Source organism: Camponotus vicinus, unplaced genomic scaffold, assembly GCF_025532165.1.
Source record: "Camponotus vicinus isolate PSW18456_S1 unplaced genomic scaffold, iyCamVici1.0 SCAF_7, whole genome shotgun sequence".
Classification (NCBI taxonomy): domain Eukaryota; kingdom Metazoa; phylum Arthropoda; class Insecta; order Hymenoptera; family Formicidae; genus Camponotus; species Camponotus vicinus.
In genome coordinates this window covers 14,998,957-15,026,793 of record NW_028141979.1, presented here as the reverse complement: position 1 = coordinate 15,026,793, position 27,837 = coordinate 14,998,957, and the positions used below count along the sequence as shown (strand labels likewise).

General features: G+C 31.4%; 2 protein-coding genes, 1 long non-coding RNA gene and 2 pseudogenes across 6 annotated transcripts; 3 read left to right on the top strand and 2 right to left on the bottom strand.

Annotated features, from left to right (window-relative positions):
• Positions 1–173: 173 nt before the first annotated feature.
• LOC145974214 (uncharacterized) lies at positions 174–2,346 on the bottom strand. The gene is made up of 4 exons (XM_083104022.1): positions 2,242–2,346; positions 1,346–1,379; positions 1,095–1,188; positions 174–811 (listed from the first exon to the last, which is right to left on the bottom strand). Exons 1-4 carry the CDS (start codon positions 2,344–2,346, stop codon positions 649–651), a joined length of 396 nt encoding a protein of 131 aa, XP_082960148.1. The 3' UTR covers positions 174–648.
• On the bottom strand, positions 1,210–27,629 carry LOC145974452 (uncharacterized; annotated as a pseudogene). The gene is made up of 6 exons (XR_014439679.1): positions 27,528–27,629; positions 26,542–26,697; positions 5,843–6,191; positions 5,151–5,744; positions 2,740–2,965; positions 1,210–2,672 (listed from the first exon to the last, which is right to left on the bottom strand). The product of XR_014439679.1 is annotated as an uncharacterized LOC145974452 (transcript).
• LOC145974455 (uncharacterized) lies at positions 6,890–8,049 on the top strand. 2 transcript variants are annotated; one of them, XR_014439685.1, is made up of 3 exons: positions 6,890–7,049; positions 7,161–7,503; positions 7,761–8,049. It is a non-coding gene; the product is annotated as an uncharacterized LOC145974455 (long non-coding RNA). The 2 variants fall into 2 exon arrangements; XR_014439686.1 differs by having other exon boundaries at positions 7,158–7,503.
• On the top strand, positions 16,430–17,492 carry LOC145974496 (uncharacterized). Of its 2 annotated transcripts, XM_083104359.1 has the most exons (3): positions 16,430–16,690; positions 16,799–16,918; positions 17,002–17,492. In XM_083104359.1, the coding sequence occupies exons 2-3, from the start codon at positions 16,909–16,911 to the stop codon at positions 17,211–17,213; spliced, it is 222 nt and encodes a 73-aa protein (XP_082960485.1). In that variant the 5' UTR covers positions 16,430–16,690; positions 16,799–16,908; the 3' UTR covers positions 17,214–17,492. The 2 variants fall into 2 exon arrangements, with proteins under 2 accessions (XP_082960485.1, XP_082960484.1); XM_083104358.1 differs by having other exon boundaries at positions 16,430–16,918.
• Positions 21,276–23,887, top strand: LOC145974982 (uncharacterized; annotated as a pseudogene).
• Positions 27,630–27,837: the final 208 nt, after the last annotated feature.

Here is a 27,837-nt window from a genome sequence, read left to right as displayed (position 1 = left end):
AAAACGGTTGAATATATATTTTTAATGTTTAAAAAACGTATATTTATTATTAAATAAATGTATTTAAAATGTTTTTTTCAATAATTAAGAAATACATATTTAACGTTGAAAAAATATTGTTTTATATAGGTTTATTCTATAATCTATAATATAAATAAAATTTACCCCTGATATACTTGCTAACTTAAATTTTTATTGTTTAATACTAATACAATGAGCTTTGGCAGCAGAAATAAAATGGTGCATTATAGAATTGCGCGACAATACAAAATATAGATTAGTCTATATTGCTAATAATGTTAATGCTATATCAAATCTACAAATACACATATTTTAAATTTTAAGCGAATGATATAAAATTATAAAATGTTACCAATATTAAATATATATCTTAGTACGTAAACAAACTAATAAAGATTATTTAACAAGGGTTATTTGTACATTTAAGTTATAAATTTAACGTATTTAATAAGAAATCAATCTTTTTTTCTTTTTTAATAAAATAACACCAGTCAGGAAATTAAAACTGAACACAAACATAAAAGAAAAAGAATAAAAAAATATAATACTGTAACAAAAGTGACTTATCTTTGATCACATGCAATATTACCTATCGTTATAATCGCAACTCATTGTTACTTGTCTTCATTATATATCTTTTTTATTGTCTCGAAGATACTTCATTATCTTCGTCATCTCCGTTCTCTTCGTATCTTCGTTATTGTCAGTTTCCGTCTCATCTTCACTTGTAGAGCTGACATCAGTTGCAAGTTTATTATTGTTCATGTCATCTTGATGCCTGTCTTGATGCCTGTTATTAAAAATACATCAATATTAATAAACAATGTTAACAGATAAATTTTGTTCATGTAGGGACAGATGTTTTGTCATATGAATTTAAATGCATATCAGGACAATATATGGAAAATGTACATGTAGTACATCCTCTAATATAATATGCATAAATTCATGTATAATTTTGTATAATCTCTATATGTGTAATCTATTTTCTTATAATTTTTTTTATTTATATGTATAATGTACCCAAAATTACTAAAATATCTTATTTAATATATAATATAATGTATATTTACTTTTTTATACGAAAGCTGGCTTGAGCTAACCATGGTCCTGCTTTCCTACCAAATATCGTATCATTTATCGTTGGAATTTCTTTAGCAATTGCTTCTGTAAAGAAATATAACAAACCCACAATCCATGAATATATAGAAAAATTCAAATTGTAAAGATATTTTTTATACACTTCAATTATCTTATATTTATATATACATAAGTGTAATTACATTTTTATTAAGAGGTTTAATTGTAATTAATATAAACTTACCGATAATTACTCTCGATATTCGGCGTTTCGATAACTGTCACGGACGAACTCCGCGCGTGCCGGCGGATAATCACAGCCGGGATCAGGATTCGGTTGTCGGTTAGGCAAGCTTAAAGATTACGCTCGGAATTTTCGTCAGAAATAAAAGCGATACTTTATTCACGTTGAGTGTGTACAAAAGTGAAATGTATAGTTTGTCTAATAGAATGATGTGACTGCACGTTGCAGTGCGTATGTATGTAACGGCGTGTGTGTGTGCGGCACGACGGTACGCTGCAGCGGGTATGCGGTCGCGATGCACAAGTAACCCGTGCGTTATTATCTTTCGCGGGTTCGTACGCTGGAATGCGCGTATACCGCGTGTGTTTACAAACGACGCGGTCAACGACCGTTTGACGTAGCGTGGCTCGCGTTTTTGTCGCGCGTCTGGGCTTTCGGTCTAGCCCCGTTTTTACGCAGGTGATAAGCGTACGGTTCTTGGAAATTCGCGAGTATTTCCTTGACGGAGATAGGAAATTCCGGGAACGCCGTGCCGACGAGAATGCCTCGTCCGAGGTAGCTCTCCTCTCTACCTCGAGGTGTATGCACCGGCGTTTAGGCGGTCGGATGGTAGACCGATATCGAGATCCCTCGATCGAACCGGAGTGCACTCTGATTCGGTTTCTCTCGGTCGGATAATGCTCAGATGGAAGGAGCCTGTGTCAAGAATCGAGAGTGCTCGATGGAGGAAGAGTTCTCTCTACCTCCTGATCTTGATAGCTGGCTAATTCTTTGGAGCGGTCTAAGTTTCGGATCGTTTCACTTGCGTGAGCGGATAGGAAAAATAGGTAACTAATTCGCCGAATGCGGCCTTTTTATACCGGCTAATTACCCGCGTCGGCGCGCGGCGGTATTACCCCTTCCGAACGGGTTTCGGAAAAGCGGTACGGTCGGGCCCGTTCGGAGGGGTTCGGGAAGTGCGCCGAACGCAGGCTTTCGCCGGTCGGCGATTCGGGCCGCATCGGCGACGCTCGGTTCTTTTCGGCTAATTTTAGCCTAACGGCTTAAAGCCGTTATTGCGGTGTGTTCAACGTTTAAAAAAGTGTGGGCGCACCGCGCCCCTGCCTCTGCCCGGCGGGTGTTCTGCCGGGCGGCAGCTTCCGGCGGATCGCATGCCGGGAATACAGTAACGTGCAGGGGGTGCATCGTTACATAACTTTTGTTTATTTCCTCGTTGCCCTTTCCAATTAAAAAGATTTGCCAGTTTATCTTCTAAAACCATTCGAAGTACGGAATTCACTTGTTTTTGAAGTGATTCTCCCATAATTCCTACATGCAAAGCATCGACCTACAAGTAATTAAATATGTAAAACAACTGATATGGAGTGTTTTTGAACAAAAATCAAATATCTTACTACTTTGAAATGAAAATTGTCATCTTTTTTTAGTTTACGCTCAATTTTTTTTAATCATCCAGATTTTTTAATGGAAATTCATCGTCCAAAACTTGTGAAGAAGATGAATTTTCAATTTTTTGTCCAGGTTTTAGATTTTCAGATTTTTCAATTGCCTCTACTTCCAAGAAACTTTCAATGTTTTTGTCTATCTTGCGCCAAAGAAATTTATACGATGACATTTCAGCTAAAAATAAAAAAAGAATATTATTGAATTCGTTATAAACTAAATATTTAAATTTAACACTTTCAGTATTAATATAAAATGTATTGACTTATGAGTTTAATTTTATATGTATGTGTGTGTGTGCTCGCGTGCGCGTGAAAGTATATATATATATATATATATATATATATTGTGACCGTTTATTTTTTTGATATTGGGCTGATAATTGTAGCCGGTGATTTTGGCCCACGGCACACCTTCGGCGCGATTTCTCTTCAAAACTTCAACTCTAAATTTGCATGGGCGCCAGGTGCGGGAATATGCACCGCTCTAATAAAGTCTTTGGACGATATACGACACTTAAAAGAAAGCGAAAGAATTTCAAAGCTATCGCGACGGACACTCGGCTAGCCCCGTATCGAGAATGGTAGAGGGGCGGTCCATTTAATTTCTAATTTAATTAGGAAGGATCGAGAATGCAAGGTCGCTGAAAATAACACAAGTTATTAAAATGACAAAGATGGTAGTATATTTGACATGGATAATTAAGAACATTAATGTTTGATAGCAGGCCGGCGCGGGCGGTTTGAGAAAAAAGTTTATACAATTGGTTTTATTTTATCACCGGCAGCAACGGGCCGGTGTGCGGACACAAGTATCGCGGTAACACACGCCAAGTCTCGACAGCTAGGAATTTAAACAAATCTTTGATAATAATTACCGCGCTATTCGCCCGGTTAATGTTATTTACCCTGCGTGAAAGAAAGAGAGCGAATTATAAGATTAGAATAAACAGCCGGACGCAAAATGAGTGAATTCTTTACACAATGAATTGAATTATCAATTACCGGTATGTTACACGTTAACGAAAAGAATTTAGATACGACTCGATTAATTAATAAAAGACACACTAGATCAAACGCGAACAATTACTCTCTATGATATAATACACGGAATGCGAGTCGACGCTGCAACGCAATTGCCAGCTATCGAATATCGAGATCGCCGTATGTGTGTGAGCTCGGTTACAGTACTTTTAACGGACAAAAATTTACAGTTAGCAATAATAATTGTACAACAAACACTTAAAGTGACTGTCGGCGCGCAACTGGGAGAGAGGGCACTTAATTTTACGAAAGCTCGAACAAAGTCTTCCGGCCGGCCGTCGTACTTTAAGACGCAAATATCAAAGACGCAAGAAAAAGAATCTCACAATGAATTTAATGACGGCAGCTATACGGCACCGACATTGTTCGAGCTAATTCTACCTGAATTATTTAACAAATACGGCCAGATGGGGTCGACGCTTGTCTCACCGGTGACTCCTTGCGGTTCTCCGTGCTCTCGGCATCTACCTCTCGGATCGATATTTCTGGGCCGTCGCTCTCTTCGCCGGTCCGCCGAACAGTGACGAGCGGAAGGCCCGTCGGAATTACGCCGGCGAATTAACGCGTAACTAGGCCACCTGTGGCGCTTCCGCAACCCTCAGGATCGTCGCGTGGTCTATCTTATCCTGCGGCCTTCAGGGCCGTACATGTGCCTGTCGCATCCCGTTTTCTCTTGGATTTTTCCTAATTCCTCTCGTTGAGGCCCGTCCGGAGGGATATTTTCGACAGCCACTCGCCGTTATTTATAATGTTCTTCTTTAGCGCTGTTCCGGCCGAGGGGGCTCCGACTCGGGGTCCCAGTGTTAATTTATCCGCTGGTTGGCCTTCCCCGCAATTGTTCCCCGCACCTGCTGGGCATATGAATGTTCACAGGGGCGGCAGCGACAGTCTTAAGTGGACTTTACTATTGACAAAATTAGATAATAATACTTAGCTTGGCGTGTTCCTTTTAGTCGGCGCCTCCGCTCGCCCGTTTCCTTGTATCCTGGACTTCTTCCTCACGTTGAGCCACCAGATGAGATCCCGCCAGCGTTTCCCATCACGTCCGCGCTTAAACCTAATCTTATCACGCTAATACATAAATTTTTACGCAAGGGAGGCGAGTTTAATCTCGCCTCCAATAGCCGCTCTCTCCCTAAATCTGGGGAGAACGAGGGCTCACGACAATTCTTGGTCAGATCTCGCGATCCTTGTGACGGACCGTCAAGTGTCACGTCACAATATATATATGATTAGGATAATTCTTCTTAAAAGTAATATGTGTGCCTTATTAAAATCTTATATTAAATACATAAATATTTACAACAATTGCAACATACCACTAAAATGACAAATTGCATCTGCAAGAGATTCCAATGTCACTTTTCCTTCTGAAGTATAACAACAATTATGATTTAGTTTTGATTGTATTTTACATCCGTTTGAGGAAATTTTTCCAGAATGACATATTCTTTCTGAACTATTAAATGTAGATTGATGCGTTTCCGTTAAAGAAGAATCCTCTTGTGAAAATTTTATTTTTTTAGATGCCATGTAACTTTTACTTGGTGTTTCGTTGACATCATATGAGGAGAGTAATTCTTGTTCACTATTATCCAAACTTGAACAAACTTCATCTGTGCATTTACTTGTACACGCTATTACTTTATCCATTTTTTCAGGCAATAACTGATTTGCCTGCGATAAGTTGCACATATTTGTTATTTTTGGAATTGATGGTAGCGGCGGTAACATTGACTGTACATGACGTCGTCTTTTTTTAACTGACTGATTTTCTTTATCTGACTCGTTAAAATGTTTATTTGGTTTTTTTAATCGTTTTCCTTTTCCTTTTTCTTCAATATCCGAATACAATTTGGCGTTCGGATTCTTTGAAATTTTTATGAGCATTTTCATTCCTTTATCATAATTTTCTGCAAAAGAATTTCTCATGAATTTCAATCATACCATAACAGGAAGAACATGTAAAATATGAGAAGACATAAACGAAAAATTATCTCGTAAAACTTACCAATGTTTCCTTCTATCTTCTTGATAGAAAAACAATTCCAATCTAAATAAGGTTTTGTACACTGTTTAACAAGTTTTTGTACGGTTGCTTGATGCTCATTCATTGGATACCAACTTAACGTTTCACTGTTTGTAATCCATGAAGAGGGAATAAGATCGTTGAAACTTTCAACATCTTCTTCTACGTCAGTTTCAAAATGAACAATAGACCACTCTGTCATATTATCGATAATTATTTCTTTTGTAGCAGATATTGATGTTTTATTAAAAACATTGTCTTTTACGTTTGATAAATGTTCATTCTTTTTAGGATTTGTTTCATTAAAATTAATTCCATCATTCATGGCAAACTAGAAAAACAAGAAAGAATATATATAATATTTTATATAATTTAATATTTTTTAATATTTTATATAAAAGCTTATTGACTACATAGTTTTTTGAGCAGTATTTTGTAATACTATATATTTATATAACGAAAAAACTAGAAGACTTATGGTCGGTTCAAAACATGACCTATCGAATTTTGACATTTAATTAATGTTGAATCGTAATTTATAATTTACATCAATTCAACATTAATTAGAGATTGTTGTTTGATGATAATAGTTGATTCGATAGGTCATTTTTCGCACATAGTAAAGCTTAAGCAGTAGAAATTAAAAGAATTTCATCTATACGGAATTTTCAACGTGGCTTAAATTATTTAAAAATGGCTGCTTAAATAATATTCTCAATTATGATTGACTGCTTTCCTTACATCTTAAATCTTATTGTTTGAGTTTTTTATATGTAATTGGTAGAGGTATATGTAATTGATAATTTATCAATGGAAATAAGGTCCGAACATATAAAAAACTCAAACAATAAGATAATAATACTCAAACGATAATTTATTAATCAAGTATCACTTTTACCTCAGAACCAGATATTTCTTGTATATATTTCTTGTCATATATCACAAAATACCAGATATGAAAAATAAGAATAGTAAAATAGTAGAATGAAAAAGAAAGAGAAATATAAGATGAATAAAAAACTAAAATGATGTATTACTTAACACGTGTCATAATGTAAAATTGATGATACAACATAACCGTCTTTGTATGGCATTTGTACATATTTTGTAGTAATTTCTGATAATGGCCATTCTTTGAGATTAGACAATTTATTTATTTTAAATATTCCTACGCGGGAACTCTCAGAAGGTATATTATAAAAATTACATTTATTAATAAATTCTCTACCAATTACAACTGGAATCCGTAAAAGTCTAGAAATAGCAATGATTTCAATTTGAATAATATTTCCACTAGCAGTACCACAACAGTTATTCGGACTTTGGTTTATTTTAAATTTTGCAAGAGCAACACCACGGTACTGACGCGTACACTCTGATAATACCGGACCGGTATTATGAGGATAATAAAATTTTGGAAATTCATCGTTTTGATCTGACAAATAATTAGATTCAAATGCCATTATTTCTCCAATTCGGCGACCGATTTGTTCAAGCGGTTTACTACGTCCTCTGACTTTTCTCTTAATATTCTGCATATAATTTTCAAAAGGAAATGCAGAAACTGTATCCAAAGAAAAATCATCTAACTTATCAATAAAATAGTCTGCATCGTCAGTTATATGAATATTGTTATGAAAATTGTGAGTAATAAAATTTTGATTGTACAATATTGCGGTCGACTGAACTAAATGTTTTAAAAGACTTTTGGCAAATTGGCGAAGTTCTTGCTTTTTACAAAGAATTGGGTTTAATAATATTCTCATTGCAAAATGAAATTCTAGAAAATGAATATATTTCTGTTTATTTAAAACATTTTTGAGGACAATTGACCCTATATATAAAAGAAATAATCGAAATTCCGTTCCTTTCCATCGTAAAACAATGTGCAGCTCTCTAGGTTTTCTTGCAAATTCTACTGGAATACACTTTTAAAACTTAACAAGAAGATTTGAAACTAATTCAATTTGAGCTACCGAAAGTCTATGAGGAATTGCTCCCTTGTACCACATATTCAATATCATCGAACGCATAACACCAAGACATTCCAAGTGCAAATAATCAAGAACAAAATCATGTACAAAATCTAAACTCGCAATATTAGTAAGAGGGGTATTTTTACGACGAAATTTCGAATCTTTCCATTGTAAAAAATCTTGACAAGTACGAGCAGGACTCTCTAAATCAAGGAAAATTCGTCGATTATCCGACGTAATACCACGAACAGTACATCTAGTGCAGGAAAAAAACCTGTATGTGATACTGTTCCCATTATGAAACTTTTTGCTGGAGCATCACAAACAAAGTAAATACCATCTAACCATACTGTATAATTTTTAAAATGAAAGCCATTATTTTTCAAATTTTTAACTTCTATAATAAAATCTTCTAAATAATCTTCTAAATTTGCAGGTTTCTCTTTACCATAATATATTCCTATAGGAAATAAGGAATTTGTTACGTAATTTTGAAACAGATACTACAGTACATTATATAGGATATACTTGATCAGACGAGCTTTTGAATAGAGGTAATCCATCAATGTTTATTAATAATTTAAAAGAATGTGCGGTTTTTAAATATTTAGGAGCAATTTTTAATAATTGTTTTTGCAATCCAATATGAATATAATAGCCAGGCTGCACAACTTTTTTAATTAATTTTACATTTGTTTTCAATAATGTTCGTGCATCGATAGGAAAGTTGGTTTCTAATTCATTGGCAAAACATTTATGATTTTTTTTCAAACCTTTCAATAATTCTGAAACAGCTTCATGCGTTATATTATGCTTTAAAGCCCAACCGCGAAGAAATTTAAGTACTTTGGAATTCCTAGAAACTGAATTTTCGCTATATTCTGAATTAGATGGTGAGGGTGAATGTGGGAAGGACCAAAGATCATTAGAGTCGACATTTTCATATAGAATATCATGTTCTCCATCGTTATTCCAATATTCAACATTAGAATTTTCAGAAGTATCAGAATGTTCATTCTCAGAGTACTCAACATTTTCCGAATGAGAAGAAGGTTCAGAATGATGAGAGAGTTCAAAGTGATGAGAAAGTTTAGAGTGATAAGAAAGTCCAGAGTGATGAGAAAATTCTTTTTCAAGTTAAAGAAAATCTGGTATTTTGGAATTATTTTTTCTGCCAGGAGAATATGACTGCTGAACATTCGATTGGTCGAAATCAACTGAAGAACTGGTAAAACTTAATTCTTTTACGTCTTCAGCATTTAATCTACGTCTTTTTGCTTTCTTGCAAAGTTCATAAAATAGTTTATCTTTGGACATATTCTTGAATAAATTAAAAATATATTAATAAAACTATATTATTCCAGTAATTAGTATGTTTTTCAGTGTTTCACTTTTTGTTTACATTTGGAACATAATAATGTCAAAAACAATAAATTGTATGTTAGACTTCCCCATAATCAAAAATATAAGGAACACAAAAAACAAGTATTTTAGTGATTATTAGAATAAGAGAGCTATTTTGTATTGTGCAGAGATCATAAGTCTAACACACCTTTTACATTATGTTTAAAATTTGAACAAAAAAAAAACAAATGAAAAGAAAACTAAAAAAATCTAATAATTATATACATTTTTAACCTAACAATCAAACATTTAAAAAAACCAAGTAATTGTTAAGAAAAAATAAATTATATAAATTAGATTTACTCAATTTTATATAGAAGATTTCAAACAAGAAAAAGTAAAAAAAATTATTATTACTTATATCACATAAAATATATTAGCCATAAATAGGTTATAAATACAAATACAAAAGTATAATAAAAACACAGTTTTTAATAAATCCTTACGATACATCTAGTATTATATTGAGTATTACCTTATTGGCAAATGTAGAACACTTCAAAATAAGTAGAGAATAGCAATCACGAAGCACTGCTTAGCACAATTAAGGCACAAAGGAACAAAGAACTCGTGCACTGTCGTGCAGCCAGTTTTAACGGTTAGGTTAACGCGCACTGTGATCGTGCCACGTAGTGGCGCGTACGCGACGACTCACACAACCAATCAGAGATAACCGCATGTATTAATGCGCGAGAGCGTTCTGCGCTCGAAACAATGGCTGCGTTCCGTTTCACGCATATGCGCGCATTTATCTATAGTATACGTTACGCATACTATAAATAAATGCGCGCATATGCGTGAAACGGAACGCAGCCAATTAATATTCACCATCATCAAATATACAATATTTTTATAATCATAATTAAATTTCCTGCAAAGACACAACAGTAGTCAAAAGACACAACAGTAGTGTCTTATGCTAAGTCCACGCAAACAACAATAACTAATAAAGACGCGTCTTATTGTTGTTTGTATATAATAATGATTTTAAAAAATATTTATGTAATGTTTATTTAATTTCTATTTTATATTAATTATGCCAAATATAAATAAATATTAAATTAATGTTTAATAACTGTTAAATAAATATTTTAATAAATTATATTATATTTGGCATAATTAATATAAAATAGAAATTAAATAAGCATCACATAAATATTTTTTAAAATCATTATTGAAAACAAAAAATAATGTTAATGTAAATGTAAAAATATATATTAAATAAATATTAAATAAACATAACATTATTATTTTCTCTAAATTGCTATTTTAAACGAACGTTTCATAAAAAATAAATATTAAATAAACATTAAATAAATATTATATTTGCAATAAATTGTACAAATGTACAATTAATGAATAATAAATATTAAAAATATATTTAAAAAACATTCTCTGTTGGTTGGGTTGCTTCATATTATTTACGTCTGTCAAATATCAAACTCAAATATATTAAAATTAATTCTAAGATAGAAAAAATTAACATAACATAAAAAAAAGAGATAGAAAGAAAGGAGAGAAAGTAAGAAGATATATAAAGAGCAGAGAAAATAAAAGTATGTAATAATGTTTATAATGTGTGTATAATAGTTAAATTCTGTTTGCTAGATCATTACATAAATAATTATTTACGTATTATATATGTATATAAGGATATAATTTGTTTTATCATATAAAATATAATAAATAAATAATTATTTAAGGTTATTAAAAATTAAAAAATAAGAAAAAAAATTAAAGAAGACCAAAAAATAGTGAAAGAGAAATAGAGAGAAAAGAAGATAGATAAAGGAAGATTTTTATCAAGAAAAAGAGAAAGAAAGAGAGAGAAAGAGAAGATATATAAAAGATAGAGAGAAAATACAAAAAAAGAAAGGTATGCATTAATACTAATTTAAACACACATTTTTTTAAGTAAAAATTTTGCTCGTCATATAATTAAAGAATCATTAGCACATTATATGAGTAAATATCTAGCAACATAACATATAATATATTTTTTATTATATTTTATAGATATATAATAAATCTTTTCTTTTAAATAAATAAAAACAAACACATATTTAAGTATATACAGGGTATCCTAGACCACCCGTACACCCCTTTTCTTTCAAAAACTAAGCATTTTAGAGAAAAACGTTTTCGACAAAAATTGTATGGTTTTGAGGGGAACATAAGATGGTGTCATTGGTTTGACCTTGGATGGCATCGTTAAGGTGAGGTCAAGGACACCTTTAATTTCTTAAATGGAATCACCTAATTTTTATTGCATATTCTTATAGCTTATGTCGAGAGCTTTCCAAAACACTATAATAAAGTATTTTTTCATCAAGTACTTTTCGAGTTATAAGGCTTGAAATAATTTCTTAATTTTACATAAACCATAAAATATCTAGTAAAATATTCATTTTTCGATTATCTTACCTTAATACTTTTATGTACAAAATAATGAGAGGAATCAATTGGTGTAAAGAAAACACAAAATTGTTTCGAAAAAAAAATGTAATTTGCAATTAACAATTATATATGTATAATTATATATATATATATATATATATATATATATATATATATATTGTGACGTGACACTTGGCGGTCCGTCACAAGGATCGCGAGATCCGACCGAGAATGAATTTGGGCCCTCGTTCTCCCCTAATTTAGGGAGAGAGCGGCTATTGGAGGCGAGATTATACTCGCCTCCCGTGCGTACAAATTTATTTGTTAGCATTAAGATTAGGCTTAAGAGCGGGCACGATGGGAAACGCTGACGGGATCTCATCCGGCGGCTCAAAATTGAGGAAGAAGTACAGGATACAAGGAAACGGGCGAGCAGAGGCGCCGACTAAAAGGAACACGTCAAGCTAAGTATTATTATTTAATTGCGTCAATAGTAAAGTCCACTTAAGACTACCGCTGCCGCCCCTGTAAACATTCACATGCCCAGCAGGTACGGGGAACAATTGAGGGGAAGGCCAACCAGCGGACGAAAACTGACACTGAGACCCCGAGTCGGAGTCATCTCGGCCGGAACAGAGCTAAAGAAGAACATTCTAAATAACGGCGAGTGGCGGCCGAAAGTATCCCTCCTGACGGGCCTCGACGAGAGGACTTATGGAAAATAACAGAGGAAACGGGGTGCGACAAGCACATGTACAGCCCTGAAGGCCGCAGGATTAAATGGGCCACACGACGATCCTGAGGGTTGCGGAAGCGCCACAGATGGCCTAGTTACGCATTAATTTGCTGGCGTGATTCCGACGGGCCTTCCGCTCGCCACTGTTCGGCGGACTGGCGAAGGGAACGACGGCCCAAAATTACCGATCCGACACGTGGATGCCGAGAGCACGGAGAACCGCAAGGAGTCACCGGTGAGACAAGCGTCGACCCCATCTGGCCGTCTTTGTTAAATAATTCAGGTAGAATTAGCTCGAACAATGTCGGTGCCGTATAGCTGCCGTCATTAAATTTATTGTGAAATTCCTTTTCTGCGTTCTCGATATTTGCGTCTTAGAGTACGACGGCCGGCCGAAAGACTTTGTTCGAGCTTTCGTAAAATTAAATGCCCTCTCTCCCAGTTGCGCGCCGACAGTCACTGTAAATGTTTATTTGTACAATTATTACTGTTAGCTGTAAAACTTTGTCTGTTAAAAGTACTGTAACCGAGCTCACACACAAAGGCGATTGCGATATCCAATAACCGACAAATACGTCGCGGCATCGGCTCGCATATTTCCGAGGCTCAAGTCATTTGATACTTTATTGTTATTGATAGTTTTTCGTGTCTCGATTCAACCGTTCCTGTTAGATACGTTACTAGTCGCTAAATTTTTTCGTTGAAGCAGCAGATATAATGTATGTATAATCGGTTCGCATCTATATTCGCTTCTGTTAACTGCGTGTGCGACGGGTAGATCCATTATTATAATTAATTATTTCTATTCGCGAAAGACGGATGTCATTAAAGGAGTCGACACCGCGGTGCTCATTATTAAAAGTTATTTGGGGATTCGTAGCTGCCGAAACTCTAACAAGTCTCGTTTAGCGCGGAATTCCGGGACTTTTCTTGTATGCTTTTTTTCTGCCGCGTGACATATGATACCGCGGTGATCGCGCTCGAATGCCGGCCCGTCGCTGCCGGCTAATAATCGGATAATCAATATTATAAAACCGCTTTGCATCTACACGAATCTGTCTGTCATTAAAATTTATTCATATGTTAAATATATTAATTCTTGTTATTATAATATTATGTTTTATTTGCAGCCACCTTGTATTCTCGATCCTTCCTTGTGAACTGTTAACACGGACTCCCCCCCTCTGCCAATTTCGAGACGGGGCTAGTCGAGCGTCCGTCGCGATTTTTCTGAGAATTTTGCATTCTTTGTGTACTGCCGATACGGTAAATTTTATAGAGCGGTGCGGATTACCGCACCTGGCGCCCATATATTTGATTTTGGAGAGAAACGTTTTTTTTTGTTATGTAAGGAGATCGCGCCGAAGGTGTGCCGTGGGCCAAAAACACCGGCCACGTAAAATCATTAGCCCTTAAAGAATTAACGGTCACAAACTGGCGCCCAACGTGGGGCCCACTAAAAACAGGGCATCTCATGATTTCAAATTTTCCGTTAGAGATTCGTTGGCACAAGGAAGAAGGAACTCGAGAATAACAAGGTCAACTGTAATATATATTGAATTTTGAATGTTGTGATATCTCTCTGTGTCTGATATTTGAACATGTATTTCTCTTGTATTTGAGGGTCGCAAGCAAATATGATTTTGAAAACAACTGTTTTGAAAGTATGGGAAAGTCTCAGAAGCATATATAATACAGATTAATATTTTTCCCGTACGGGAAACTTTTCAATTAGTAATATCGTCTATTTAATCGGTTTAATGAAATATCTAGAATTATAGCTGTCGATTGGAAAAAATTTTGTAATTTATTTTAATTTAATGAAAATATTAATTTTTTTTCAATATTAAAACTTCTGAGATACTATATATTGGAATTCAACTTTTTTAAGAATTTTATTCACTTCTGGAGCTTTTATTATTATCTCTCGGTTATTATTAATGATTGTTGATGACTTCTTGAAAACTTCGTAATCTTTTGCTTAATTTTTTTTATATATTATAATTAATTCTTCGTTTTTTTTGTTTTGTAAGCTGTTGAAAAGTCAACGTAACGAATTAAAAGTCAATATAGAGGACCTTATTGTTTATTTAAATTTGGAATGCTTGCGCACCCCTCCTCCTTTCTTTCCTTTATTGGCGCATTAATTGCTGCCTACCGCTATAATATTCGGCTTTATAACTTGTATATTGATGTGTGCTATTTTTGGATTCTTTTTCTTGTGTATTTTTTTCTTTTACCGTTTGCCTTGTTAGCGATTGAGATTATTTATCTTGATGTATATTCTGTGTATTAATGTGCCTTTCTTTCAGGATTTAATTGCCATAGTAAAATTCTTATTTTAAACCAATCTTTTTTTTATCTGTGGAATTTCGGTGTGATTTTATAAGAGGGAAATTATTTGGGAAAATTATATTAGTAAGGATTGCTTGCTCGGAGTTTTCGGAACATTAGAGTCGTTTGTCTTCGCGTTAGTGTTTATATTTTTGTGTGTTACCGTTCGGAGCGTTCGCCTATTATTTTCGAATTTAACGATTGTCATTGTTAGCTTCTCTCAAGGATCTCTCGAATAAAGCCTTCGCAGTGTAACACAAATATTTGCGTCCTCGGGGAACCACAGCTTTCGTCGATCGAAACACGTATATTTTCGACTCGTATAGTTGCCGTGAGATAACGGCCAATTTTGAATTTTATTTCGAGATCGAGTGTTCGCGATGAGCGTAGAAAATCGGAACGATACGGAATGGGTTCACGCGCTGACGGTGGACCAGCTGAGCTAAATATATTAATTCTTGTTATTATAATATTATGTTTTATTTGCAGCCACCTTGTATTCTCGATCCTTCCTTGTGAACTGTTAACACGGACTCCCCCCCTCTGCCAATTTCGAGACGGGGCTAGTCGAGCGTCCGTCGCGATTTTTCTGAGAATTTTGCATTCTTTGTGTACTGCCGATACGGTAAATTTTATAGAGCGGTGCGGATTACCGCACCTGGCGCCCATATATTTGATTTTGGAGAGAAACGTTTTTTTTTGTTATGTAAGGAGATCGCGCCGAAGGTGTGCCGTGGGCCAAAAACACCGGCCACGTAAAATCATTAGCCCTTAAAGAATTAACGGTCACAATATATATATATATATATATATATATATATATATATATATATATAATGTATATATAATTATACATGTAGGGAATATTTCTGCGTAACTTTATTTGTGTCTACGCAGGCAAATGTAATAAATATCTATGTAACTATAATTATGGTTGCGCAGTCAAATATATAAATTTCTACAAACACACACACACACACACATAAGTATATATAATTATCATTATACATGTAGTAGCGAATATTTCTGCGTAACTATATTTGTGTCTACGCAGGCAAATGTAATAAATATCTATGTAACTATAATTATGGTTGCACAGTCAAATATGTAAATTTCTACACGCACACACACATACACACATATGTATATATATGTATATAATTATATACTATATTATATATATGTATATAATTATATACTAATTATATACTATAGAACTATAGAGTCATAGATATACATACTTATATATAATTATGTACATAGATAATCTTTTTCTGCGTAACCATAATTTGTATGAATAGATTACTTGTATTGAATAAGGTTTAGATGTTGCTTTAAAGGAAAAGAGTAACATCATATTTGTAAAACTATATTTTAAGTTTTGGGAGGATGGACTATATATGTTGATGCTGTCTTAAAATAATATTTATTATGATTTTATGATACGCTACAAACTTATATCAAACTTTTATATATATAAAAAATATATATAAAAGTAATTATATTATTATTATTTACTTATTACATACATCTATTTAAGTTATTTCGAATTTTTAACTTCTTTTTTTCTCTTATAGACCTAGTAATGGCTAAATTTCAATTTTGTTTAAGATAAGAATCTAAACAATGACAGAATTGCAATACGTTTTATCGTTCAATTTAAGGACGTTCCCAACCTTCGTTGCGGGGTATGCTTTTCAGGGGAGCGGGGGGAAAACTCGTAAGCGAGCAAATGTTGGTAGCATTGCATAGCAGAATACTGGCTATATGATACACGGGAGAGAGCGGCGTGCTTTAACCTCAAAAGATGGACGAAAAGCAAGATCAACTTCGTTCTAGTGTTACAGGACGATTTACAACTATTAAAAACATCAATAAATATAACAGAATACGAAAGATGGGGTTAAAAAATTCTCATTACGCAGCAACAAAAAGTGATAATATTCAAGTAAAAAAAAACTGAAAAAAGTATTCCTGTTGAAGGTAATCGTATCGTGGACTTAGATTATATGTCAGAACAAATGATTTGCTCGTCTTGTGGAGTAGATCTGCTATTAAAGAACGTCGTGAACGAGATTCGTCATTGTTTAGGATCCTATTTTGATGTAAAGTGTACTTGTGGTGCAATCAAAAAAGTACTTTCATCAGAAAAATATACCAACCCTGCATCTGGAAAAAAAGTATTTGCTGTCAATACTAAAATGACTTTGGGTAAGTTGTTTGTTTTTTTTTTTTCATTTCATTTATGATTCCATGAACTAATCTTTATTTCATAATTATAATTATTTTTGTAGCTTCTCTACATGCTGGAGGTGGTATAACCCAAACCAATAAGTACTTATTTTTGCTTGATCTGCCCGTGGCTTCATCGAATACGTATAAAATGCACGAAAGAATTATCGGACCATTAATTGAGGAAGAAGCAAAAGAATCATGCATAGAAGCTGTGTTAATAGAAAAAGAACTGACAGAAAAAAATATAGAAGCCTTAAAAAAGACATTGTAAGACTATGCAACATTTTTCTAATCATTTTAAGTGTCATATTATCATGCTCAATGAAACCCTAATAATTAATTTTGAAAGAATATTATGATACTAGTATAATATAAAAAAATCAATTTACATTTATTTAAATTTTACAAATGGAACAGAAAAAATCTATTTTTATTTATTTATGTTTTTAATTAAAATTATACTGATTTATTATATAAATTTTATATGACGTACATTTTTTACAAAAAATTTAATGAAAATTTTTTCCTAGGATTGATCAATTTTAATGAAATCATTGTTGCATACAGAAAATATAAATTGTAAATACATTTAAATTGAAATATAAAAACACAAAATTTCTACCAAAGATTATACTATTTAACTTATTAAATTAAGTCCATTTCTTCCTACATCCTTTTCCAGACCTCCCGAGTATCAAGAAGGATTCCTTATAGTTACAATTGAACCGAGTGAAACTGAACTAGCCAAAAAAATCGTTAGACTTTTCGTTTCCTACGATATGGGTTGGAGCCAAAGGGGTAATGGGTATAAATACGACAGCTTAAATGGATTTTGTGCTATAATTGGATTTCATTCTGGTAAGGTATTAGATTATTGCACCAAAAATCGTAAATGTATTTTTTGTCATCACAAACAAGCTACTGGAAGAACAATCGAGCACGATTGTCGTTTGAATCATTTTGGCTCAGCTAAATCCATGGAACCTGCAGGTGCAGTTCAGTTGACTGTTAACAGCAAAATTTTAAAAGAAAATAATGCTGAAGTGGGAGTAATCATTGCTGATAACGACAGTTCTTGCATGAGTGCGATTCAAGAAGCTAGTGATCATACTATTTTGAAACAATCGGATATGAATCATACGAAGAAGGGTGTTGGGAACAGATTGTACCTCATTCGCGAAAACAAAGCTTTAGATCCAGACGGGGAACTCTCCCATGATGCCATTGCTTATATAAAAAATACTTTCGCTACTATAATAAAAAAGAACGTTGGAAACATTGATGAGATAAAAAAATGCTTAAAAAATGTGCCTTACCATGTTTTTGACAGACATGATGATTGCAACGACTCTTTCTGTGGATATATCAAAGATAAAGACAATTATGATAATAGTCGTCATTTTCAAAATGAGATATTATTTGATGCGCTCAAAGAGCTTTTTGACAAATTAGCAAATAATGCTGCTCAATATTCGTTAGCGGGGTCTTCTCAAGCAAATGAGAGCTTAAATAATAATATGAGCAGTCACTGTCCGAAATCGCACTCATACAGTACAACAGAATCTTCAGATTACCGATTTGCAATTACAATTGCCCATAAGAATCGTGGGGAAGGATTTTCTGTAAATGTTATGGATAAAGCGGGAATAAATTATAGTAAATCTTTACTTGGATATGTAAAAAAAACTGATTTGAAAGCTTTAAAAAGAAAACAAAAAGATGAACAGCCAGAACAAAAAGCTAAAAGGAAATTTAATACTTCACAAAAAGAGCAACTGCGAAACAGAAAAGAACATTCAGAAGAAGATACGTATTTCTCCAACATGGCTTTCTTTGGGAATGCTTTACCAACTACTTTTATCACAAAAACATCAGATAATATTTTTTACAATACCGATGATGTTGCTTTCGTTTTTTTCGATCTCGAAACAGGAAGTTTTAAAATTGGAAAAGATATTTTGCAAATTGCAATGAAAAATGAAAATTTATGTTTCAACGTATATATAACACCGAAACAATCTATAGATGCTTCAGCTTCGGCAGTTACTGGACTAACTCGAAATGGAAGGCAGCTGTATCTTAATGGTAAAGAAATTTCAAGCGTAGCATGTAAAGTCGCTTTTTTGAAAACAATAGAATTCTTGAAATCGTTAAAAAAGAAGTTATTTTAGTAGCCCACAATTGTCAGTTTGATTACAGGCATTTTATACATGCAGCTACACAACTTTCACTTATCGATGAACTTTCCGAGTTTATTATAGGATTTTGTGATTCATTACCACTTTTCAAATTAAAATTACCAAATAGAACAAATAAGTACAGCTTATCAGTGTTAGGGAAAGAGTTACTGGAAATCTCTATGAGTGCGTCTCATAACGCTGTTTTTGATATTAATGTGTTGGAAAAGTTAAGCTTAAAATACCTTGATATGAACAATATTATTGAAACTAAAATAACAATTAAAGAAATTATTGAAAAAACTGAAAAGAGTAAAAGAAGCAAAGAAATTGAACAGACATTGGTTCCTTTACATAATATCATTTCCAAATTGATGATAAAAAGATTAGCTGAAAATAATATTTCATACGAAGATTTATTAAAGAAATATAAAGATGAAGGAGAAGAAAAATGCATTGTGTACCTGAAAGGAGAAGTTAATGGTAAACCAAACATAATAAAGAATAAAAAAATTGTTGATACAATTATACAATTTCTTAAATGTGCCAAATAGTTATTTCTATTGAATATGAGAATTATTTTTATAAAAGTAAAATATCGATTTAGATCTTAGATAATGTAAGACTGTTTAATATGCCAAATAATTATTTTTAAATTATTATGAGATATTTATTATAATGTTAAAATAATTTTTAAATAAAGATTTTTCTATAAATAAGTATGTAATTATTTTTATCAAATGAATTTTTTCCAATTTAGCCTTTATGACATTTTACGTACTTCAAAAAAACTTTATATTCACTTATATACAATCATCTAACAATATCCGCTAAGTTTGATTCGTACGCAGTTCAAATCGTATGCGCATTTGCCGCGCTTGCGCAAAGACGTTCGATTCACACTACCAACATACACAAATTCGGAAACAGTATTTTGTTATTTATTACAAAACTACACGGTAAACAATGCCCATCTTAATAACATTTGTTCTTTATAAAAAAACCAACGATTTAAACCCAAAAAATTGAAAATCGTATATCTGGGTCCAAAGATATAAACTTTTTTAAAATCGCCATAAGAGCCCGTGTTAAAATGTCAACTTTATCCTTTTATATTAGCCAAACTACACGGTAAAAAATTCTGAAAAAATTCGAATCTTCTTCTTTTACATCAAACGACAACATATCCAAAAGTCAGACAAATCGTATATTTTTGGTTATAACTTGTGAACGTCCTTAATCTGAACTTCTAAAACTTTCTTTGATTCTTCATACGTGAATTTTATTTTATAATAAAGAATAATGCAATAATAATGAAATCTATAATAGTAAATATGTAATGATAAAAACTTAATTAAATCAATAATTAATATTTAGATGCAATGTCAAAAGATCTGTTGGAATCTAATTTGAGTACAATATTTTCTACGCTCCGAAATACAGAACAATATTGGCATAGACCGAGAAGTGATTTAAAGTGTATGGCGCAATATTATGGACCTGCAATATGGTTTTTGACATTAAGTCCGAGTGAATGGTTATGGGAAAATTTAGGTGCATATATTCGTAGAGTAAATGGCTGGAATGATACTTCATTATCTGTTAGCGTATTGATTGCTAAAGATCCCGTATCAACATCAAGATTCCTTGATAATAAATTCCAGGCAATGCTTGATTTTATTAATTCAAAAGATAATCCTATTGGAGAAGTAACTCACTATTTCTGGCGTCGAGAATATCAAGGTAGAGGTATACAACACTTTCACTTATTAATTTGGATTAAGGATGCACCAATTTTCGGTGAGTCTACTGTTGAAGAAGTTTCTAAATTTATTTTAGAACACGTAAGTTGTAAATTGCCGAATAAAGATATTTCACCGTTATTATATAGACGTGTTAATACACATCAACGACACATATATAACGATTATTGTCTTCGTTCTAAAAAAACAGAAAGTAATAAGGTTCTTTGTGTGTGTCGCTTTGGATTTCTTCGTCCCGTTACTGAAACTTTGAAAATGAGGGATGTGGCAACTTCAATAGCAGGAAGGAAACAATTGAAACATAAAAGTAGACTTTATGATCTTCCTCGAACAGACAATGAAGTTCTTATAAATGATTATAATCCTGTTGTGCTTACTGCATGGGAAGGCAATATGGATATACAATATATTGGTGAAAAATCATCATTGCTTACTTATTACATTACTAAATATATGAATAAAGCGGGAAAAAGTGAATTGTCTGATTCTATTCTTAAAAGTACAGATAGTAAAAACAAATCATTAGCAAGTCGTCTATGGAATATTGCTTTGCGATTTACGAATAACAGAGAATGTGGAATTCTTGAAGCTGCTGATACATTGCTAAATATTCCTTTACATGGAACTGATTGAAATACGACTATTAGATGGTTAGATGTTAATCAGATACGACACAGAAGATTAAAAAATCGTAAAGAAATTGAAACCCTTAATGCTGAATCTACAGATATATTTTATCCATCTTTGATAGATAATTATTATCCACAAAGACCAAATGAATTAGAAGAAAAATCTCTTTATGAATTTGCACAATGGTACGATATCACGAAGACTAAACCAAGTAGTAAAAAGATTGAATATTATAAAATAGGTAATAATCAATATGTTAAACGACGACGACGCGGACATTTTATTAATCATTATAGATTTAATGTTAATAACCAACCAGAAAAGTACTTCTTTTCGTTATTATTTATGTTCAACCCCTGGAGAAAATTAGAGATCTTAAAAATGGATGCGATACTTATGCCGAATCGTTTTATAAAGTAAAACTACATCTTACAGAAGCACTGCAATATCATGAAAAATTAGAAGAAATGCAAAGAGCATTTGAAACTGCAGAAGAATTAGTTAGACAATGTCTACATGATGATTTACAGAAACAACAATCTCAAGATGATCCTGAAAATCCAATAGGTGTTCAAAATGTAGAGGCTGATGGAGCAATGCAAGATTTTAAAGATCTTGGTGAGAAATTAATTCCAGAGATTGATGTGATTGAAATGATAGCAAAATTAAATACGGATCAAAAACGAGTATTTGATAGAGTTATTGATACTGTACAATCAGATAAATCAATATTACGATTATACGTTAGCGGAGAAGGTGGTACTGGAAAAAGTTTCTTAATTAAGACTATTAAATGTTGGATAAAACAAAATCTTAATAAAGATACTGCTGTAGCAGCACCTACTGGAATAGCAGCATTTAATATAGATGGTTTGACAATTCATAGGTTGCTTCAATTACCCGTTCAACATGGTCAGACTCCTAAATATAAACAACTATCTGATCATGTATTGAAAGTTTTACGAGCGGATCTTAAAGATGTTATTCTTCTTGTAATTGATGAAGTATCAATGATATCTAATTTAATATTAGATAATGTTACTAAATTTAATGTTAATGTATATACATCTTCGATTGTCCGAAATATTTGACACTAATGATTGCGATGATGGTTGGTTTGGCCGAAAGCACATTCTATTATTTGGAGACTTACTTCAACTGCCTCCAGTACTCGAAGATCCTATTTTCATGCACTTATCAGATGAAAATATTGCTAAATATCTTGGCTCTTTAAATGCTGTTAATTTGTGGACTACATTATTCGATTACGATGAATTAACAATTAATATGCGTCAGCAGGGAGATGGCTCTTATCGTGAATTACTGTCAAGAATTCGTTTCGGTTTAGTCACAAAATCTGATTGTAAGATTCTTGAAAATAAAAAAGTATCTTTTAAAGGTAATTCTTTTGAATATAAATTAAACGAATTATGTGATTTTATTAACACTCTGCCATCAGATACCGTTTGTTTATTGCCCACTTGTCATATGTGTGATGTTCTTAATAATGCAATGTTAAGTCGTATTGCTTCTGAAGAAATATTATTAATCGCTGAAGATACAATTGAATGTATTCCATATGTAAAAAAAAAAGTATTAAAAGTATTATCAAATAATGATGATGGTAATTCTAGAACAGCTGGCTTTCCAAACAAATTATGATTAAAATTGGAGCTAAAGTTATGATACGACGTAATATTGATGCTAGTTTGGGTCTCGTAAATGATACAATTACTGAAGTGATTTCAATTGTACAAGATCCATGTACTAATAACGTAGAAAAGATTAAACTTCTTTTACCATCAGGTGCAAAATATTTAATTGAAAGAGTAAACGTTAAATTTGAGGTGATGGATAGAGCATATGTTACCAGAAAACAGTTGCCATTATCTCTGAGTTATGGTATAACTATTCATAAAAGCCAAGGATTAAGTTTGAAATGTGCTATTATGGATATTGGTAATTCTATATTTAATTGTGGTCAAGTTTACGTTGCGTTGTCACGAGTAACATCTTTAGATGGTTTACATTTAATTAACTTTGATCCTTCGTCAATAATGGCTAGTGAAGAAGCTATTGTCGAATATAACCGGCTAAGACGTATACATAAACCAACAGACATAATAATACCTCTAAAAGGACGATATCCGAAAGTAAAAGATGTTCTATGGGCGTTACCAAAAATAATTACTTCCATTCAACAGTCGGATGAAAAAATAGAGCGAAGTACTGCTTGGATTATACGTGGTTTCGAAAATACAGATAAAGTTTCATGCTATGCAAATGCAGTATTGCAATGTTTATTAAATTTTAATGTTATTAGACAGCAATTGTTTCATTGTGAAAAATCAGATGTTTTACGTACATTAGTATGATATGAAAATGGTGTGCGTAATCTAAGTACAAATTCAATACGACAATATTTAGGAGAATATTTTTCAAATCCAGTAAAACAAAATGCATCTGATTTTCTTATGGCTCTTTGCGAAAAATATGATTGCATAAAAAGTCTCATGAGAAATCAAATAGTTTCTACAAGACGGTGTAAAACCTGTGATAATACAAAAACTATTGTTGATAATAATATTATTATTTCTATTCCTATTAATAATTTGAAGACAAAAAAATATGATCTTAATGATTTGTTAAATGTTACTTTTTCACATTGGTTTCAATTGCATAACGAATCGTGTGAATATTGTGCTGAAAAAAATAATATGTTATTAAAAATAGAAATAATATTGGCAAAAGAGATAATCGTGATTCATTTAATATCTTTTCCATCACAAAATGATAAATCAATGAAAGCGACACATGATTTTAATTTATGTGCTATTCCAATGACTAAGATATTAATAGATGGACGTACAAAGTGACAAATGCCATATTTTTTCAAAATCCTGATATTGATGAATTATATAAGTATGTGCAGAGAAGGAACATCTAATATTTGGATCGAAGCTAATGATGCTCAAGTTAAGAAAAAACAGTGGACTAGAGGTGGTAAAAATGTTTGTTTACTTTTTCTACGAAGAATGTCTAATAAGTAATATATAAATATATCCAATATTATAAAATTAATAATTTAAATATCTGTAGTAGGCAAGAAAGACCGTCACATTTTGAAAAAGTATAACGGGGGGTTTATTTAAAAATGTATAATAAATACGTACAATAAAAAAATAATATCCATAAAAAATTTATAAAATATGTAATGTTTAATACATAAAAAGTGATATTCTTAAAAAATACCTTTTAAAGAAAAGTTAAACTTAAATATCTGTAAAAAATGATTATATAATATTTAAATATCTATAGTAAGCAAGCGAGACCGTCACATTTTGTTATAGTATGACGGGGTCGTGGTGGGTTTATTTAAAAATGTTTAATAAATATTATGAAAAATAATAATTATGAGAAATTAAATTTAAAATACATAATTTTTTATACAAAAAGAAGTGATATCCCTAAAAAAATACCTTTTAAAAAAAGGTAAAGAAAAAGCGTCGAGTTCATCTAAAAACCGTCTCACAAAAAATAGCTATCACAAAAAGTAGCTACCTTTATGTAAAAAATTAACTCTGAAAAATTTTCACAAAAAATAGTTATTTTTATAAAAAATACTGATATTAATTATAAAAAATTGCGTCAAGTTGGGGTGCAATTTCACTTTAAGTTTGTTAGTGTTATAAAATTTTATACATATGTGCTTTTATATAATCCGCTGCTGACAAATAGGTAGAAGTTCCGTTTAAAATCTATTACATTTTTGTCATAAAGAAGAATATTTTTGTTAGAGTTGAATCAATTTTTTAAAATAAAAGATTACGTCAAATGATTTTTAAATTTTCTAGAAAATTAAAATAAGATTAAAAAAACTTATTAATTAAAAATTCAAAAAAATGAAAGATTACGTCAATAATTTTTCAATCTTCTACAAAAATAAAATAATTTAATAATAATAAAATTAAAATAATTAAAAGAACAAATTTTTTTAAAAATTAAAAATGAAAAAAAATATAAATTAAAAAAATTTTAAATAAAAAACTCGGCGCGCTACCAATTTGATTGGCAATAATAATAAATGATAAATGAACAATTACATATTAACATTATTTCAATAATTACTAGGTAGCGCCGAGTTTTTTTATTTAAAATTTTTTTAATTTATATTTTTTTTCATTTTTAATTTTTAAAAAAATTTGTTCTTTTAATTATTTTAATTTTATTATTATTAGATTATTTTATTTTTGTAGAAGATTGAAAAATTATTGACGTAATCTTTCATTTTTTTGAATTTTTAATTAATAAGTTTTTTTAATCTTATTTTAATTTTCTAGAAAATTTAAAAATCATTTGACGTAATCTTTTATTTTAAAAAATTGATTCAACTCTAACAAAAATATTCTTCTTTATGACAAAAATGTAATAGATTTTAAACGGAACTTCTACCTATTTGTCAGCAGCGGATTATATAAAAGCACGTATGTATAAAATTTTATAACACCAACAAACTTAAAGTGAAATTGCACCCCAACTTGACGCAATTCTTTATAATTAATATCAGTATTTTTTATAAAAATAACTATTTTTTGTGAAAATTTTTCAGAGTTAATTTTTTACATAAAGGTAGCTACCTTTTGTGATAGCTATTTTTTGTGAGACGGTTTTTAGATGAACTCGACGCTTTTTCTTTACCTTTTTTTAAAAGGTATTTTTTTAGGGATATATAAAACGTAAAATGAATTAAAAGCATTGTATAAATCAGATATTGTTAAAGCAGAGCAAGCATATATTATATGGTCTCACTTTACAGATTTTTTAATTTATAATATTTGCCTTGTCTTGAACTAGAAAATTAAAGAGTCTCTGTTGAAATTCAAATCGAATTAAAACAAATATAAGAATATGTGAAGAAGAAAATTTGAGGGATAGCGTCTATATTTAAAATTAATAAGAAAACTTGTCAAAATTAATTATTATAATATAATGTTTCATTATTCACATTGATTAATTTTTTGTTACTCACTAGCTGCTGCAGTCTTAAAGCTGTCAGTATCATCATCTATGTACTTGGTGAAAGGAACGAATTCGAATGCGGGTGCAGGGTGTTCGTATCTTGTCTCGGATATTGCTCTTAGAAATGTGGACATATCATCTTCATCACCTTTGTGAAAGATTCCAGCTAACGATGTATGATAAAAGTCCAATAGAGATTGATTTTAAAAATAGATTTAAATATAAAGATTTTCTTAAAAATGTAAAAATTTTAAAAAAATTTCTACATTTTTAACTTATTTCTTTGATGTAAAATTATTTTTCCAATTGTAATACTAATTACAAAATATTCTGCTGTTTGTGTAAAATTGTGAAATTCAATGAATGCGATAAATTTTTAACGAATAGATTTATATTCGGTTTTTAATGATTAAAAAGATCGACAAATATACATAATCGCAATTAATTTTGTATTCATAATTGTAATCCATGAATAATATTTGTTTCACTAATAGCTGACAATCGCATAGAACTTGTAATTTACGTTACACGTATTGGATCAATAGTAAGTAACGAATAACACATGCTGAGTCAGTTTTAACTCGAACATCACTATTGAACATATATATGTGTATTTCTCATTCGTTTCGTTCAAAAGTTAATTTTTTATAAATTGCATTCTTTTTACTCTATTAGATAAACATGTATTATATATGCAGGATTATTTATAATAACTTGTTATAAAAAAAAGAAAAAAGGAGAAAAACTGAGTAACAATTAATATTCTTTAAATTTTGTTTCATCTTAAATATACCTAAAAGTCGCAATATAAAGCAATATATTAGGATACTTTTTACATTACATGATATTAGTAAAATAAATTAATTTTAATTCTTAATTGTAATTTTCTTATTAAATTCTTTTAGGTAAAACCAAGTTTATATTATATTATTAGAAAAATACTTCAAATTACTCGTAATTAATGTTATTTCATCTATTTCTTTAGAGTGTGCTTACCTATTTTTATAGGTCTCGCGATTCCATGACTGCATGTTGCTAGTATTAACAATGTTGATACAATCAAAAAAGGACGTTGACGTAAATCCATTTTAGTAATGAGCTGCAAAACGAAGATAAATTTCTGCTTCAATTTGTACAAGATTTGTTGTATTTTTTAATTAGAATAACAAAATTATTAGCGCAACCTCAAATATGTTTTCTGGACGAAGGCAGCTTCATTACTCCAATGCTATAAACTATAACTAACTAATTAAGGTATGAATCTAGGTGTGTAGAGGATTATGGCATTTATTTCAGATCGCTTATC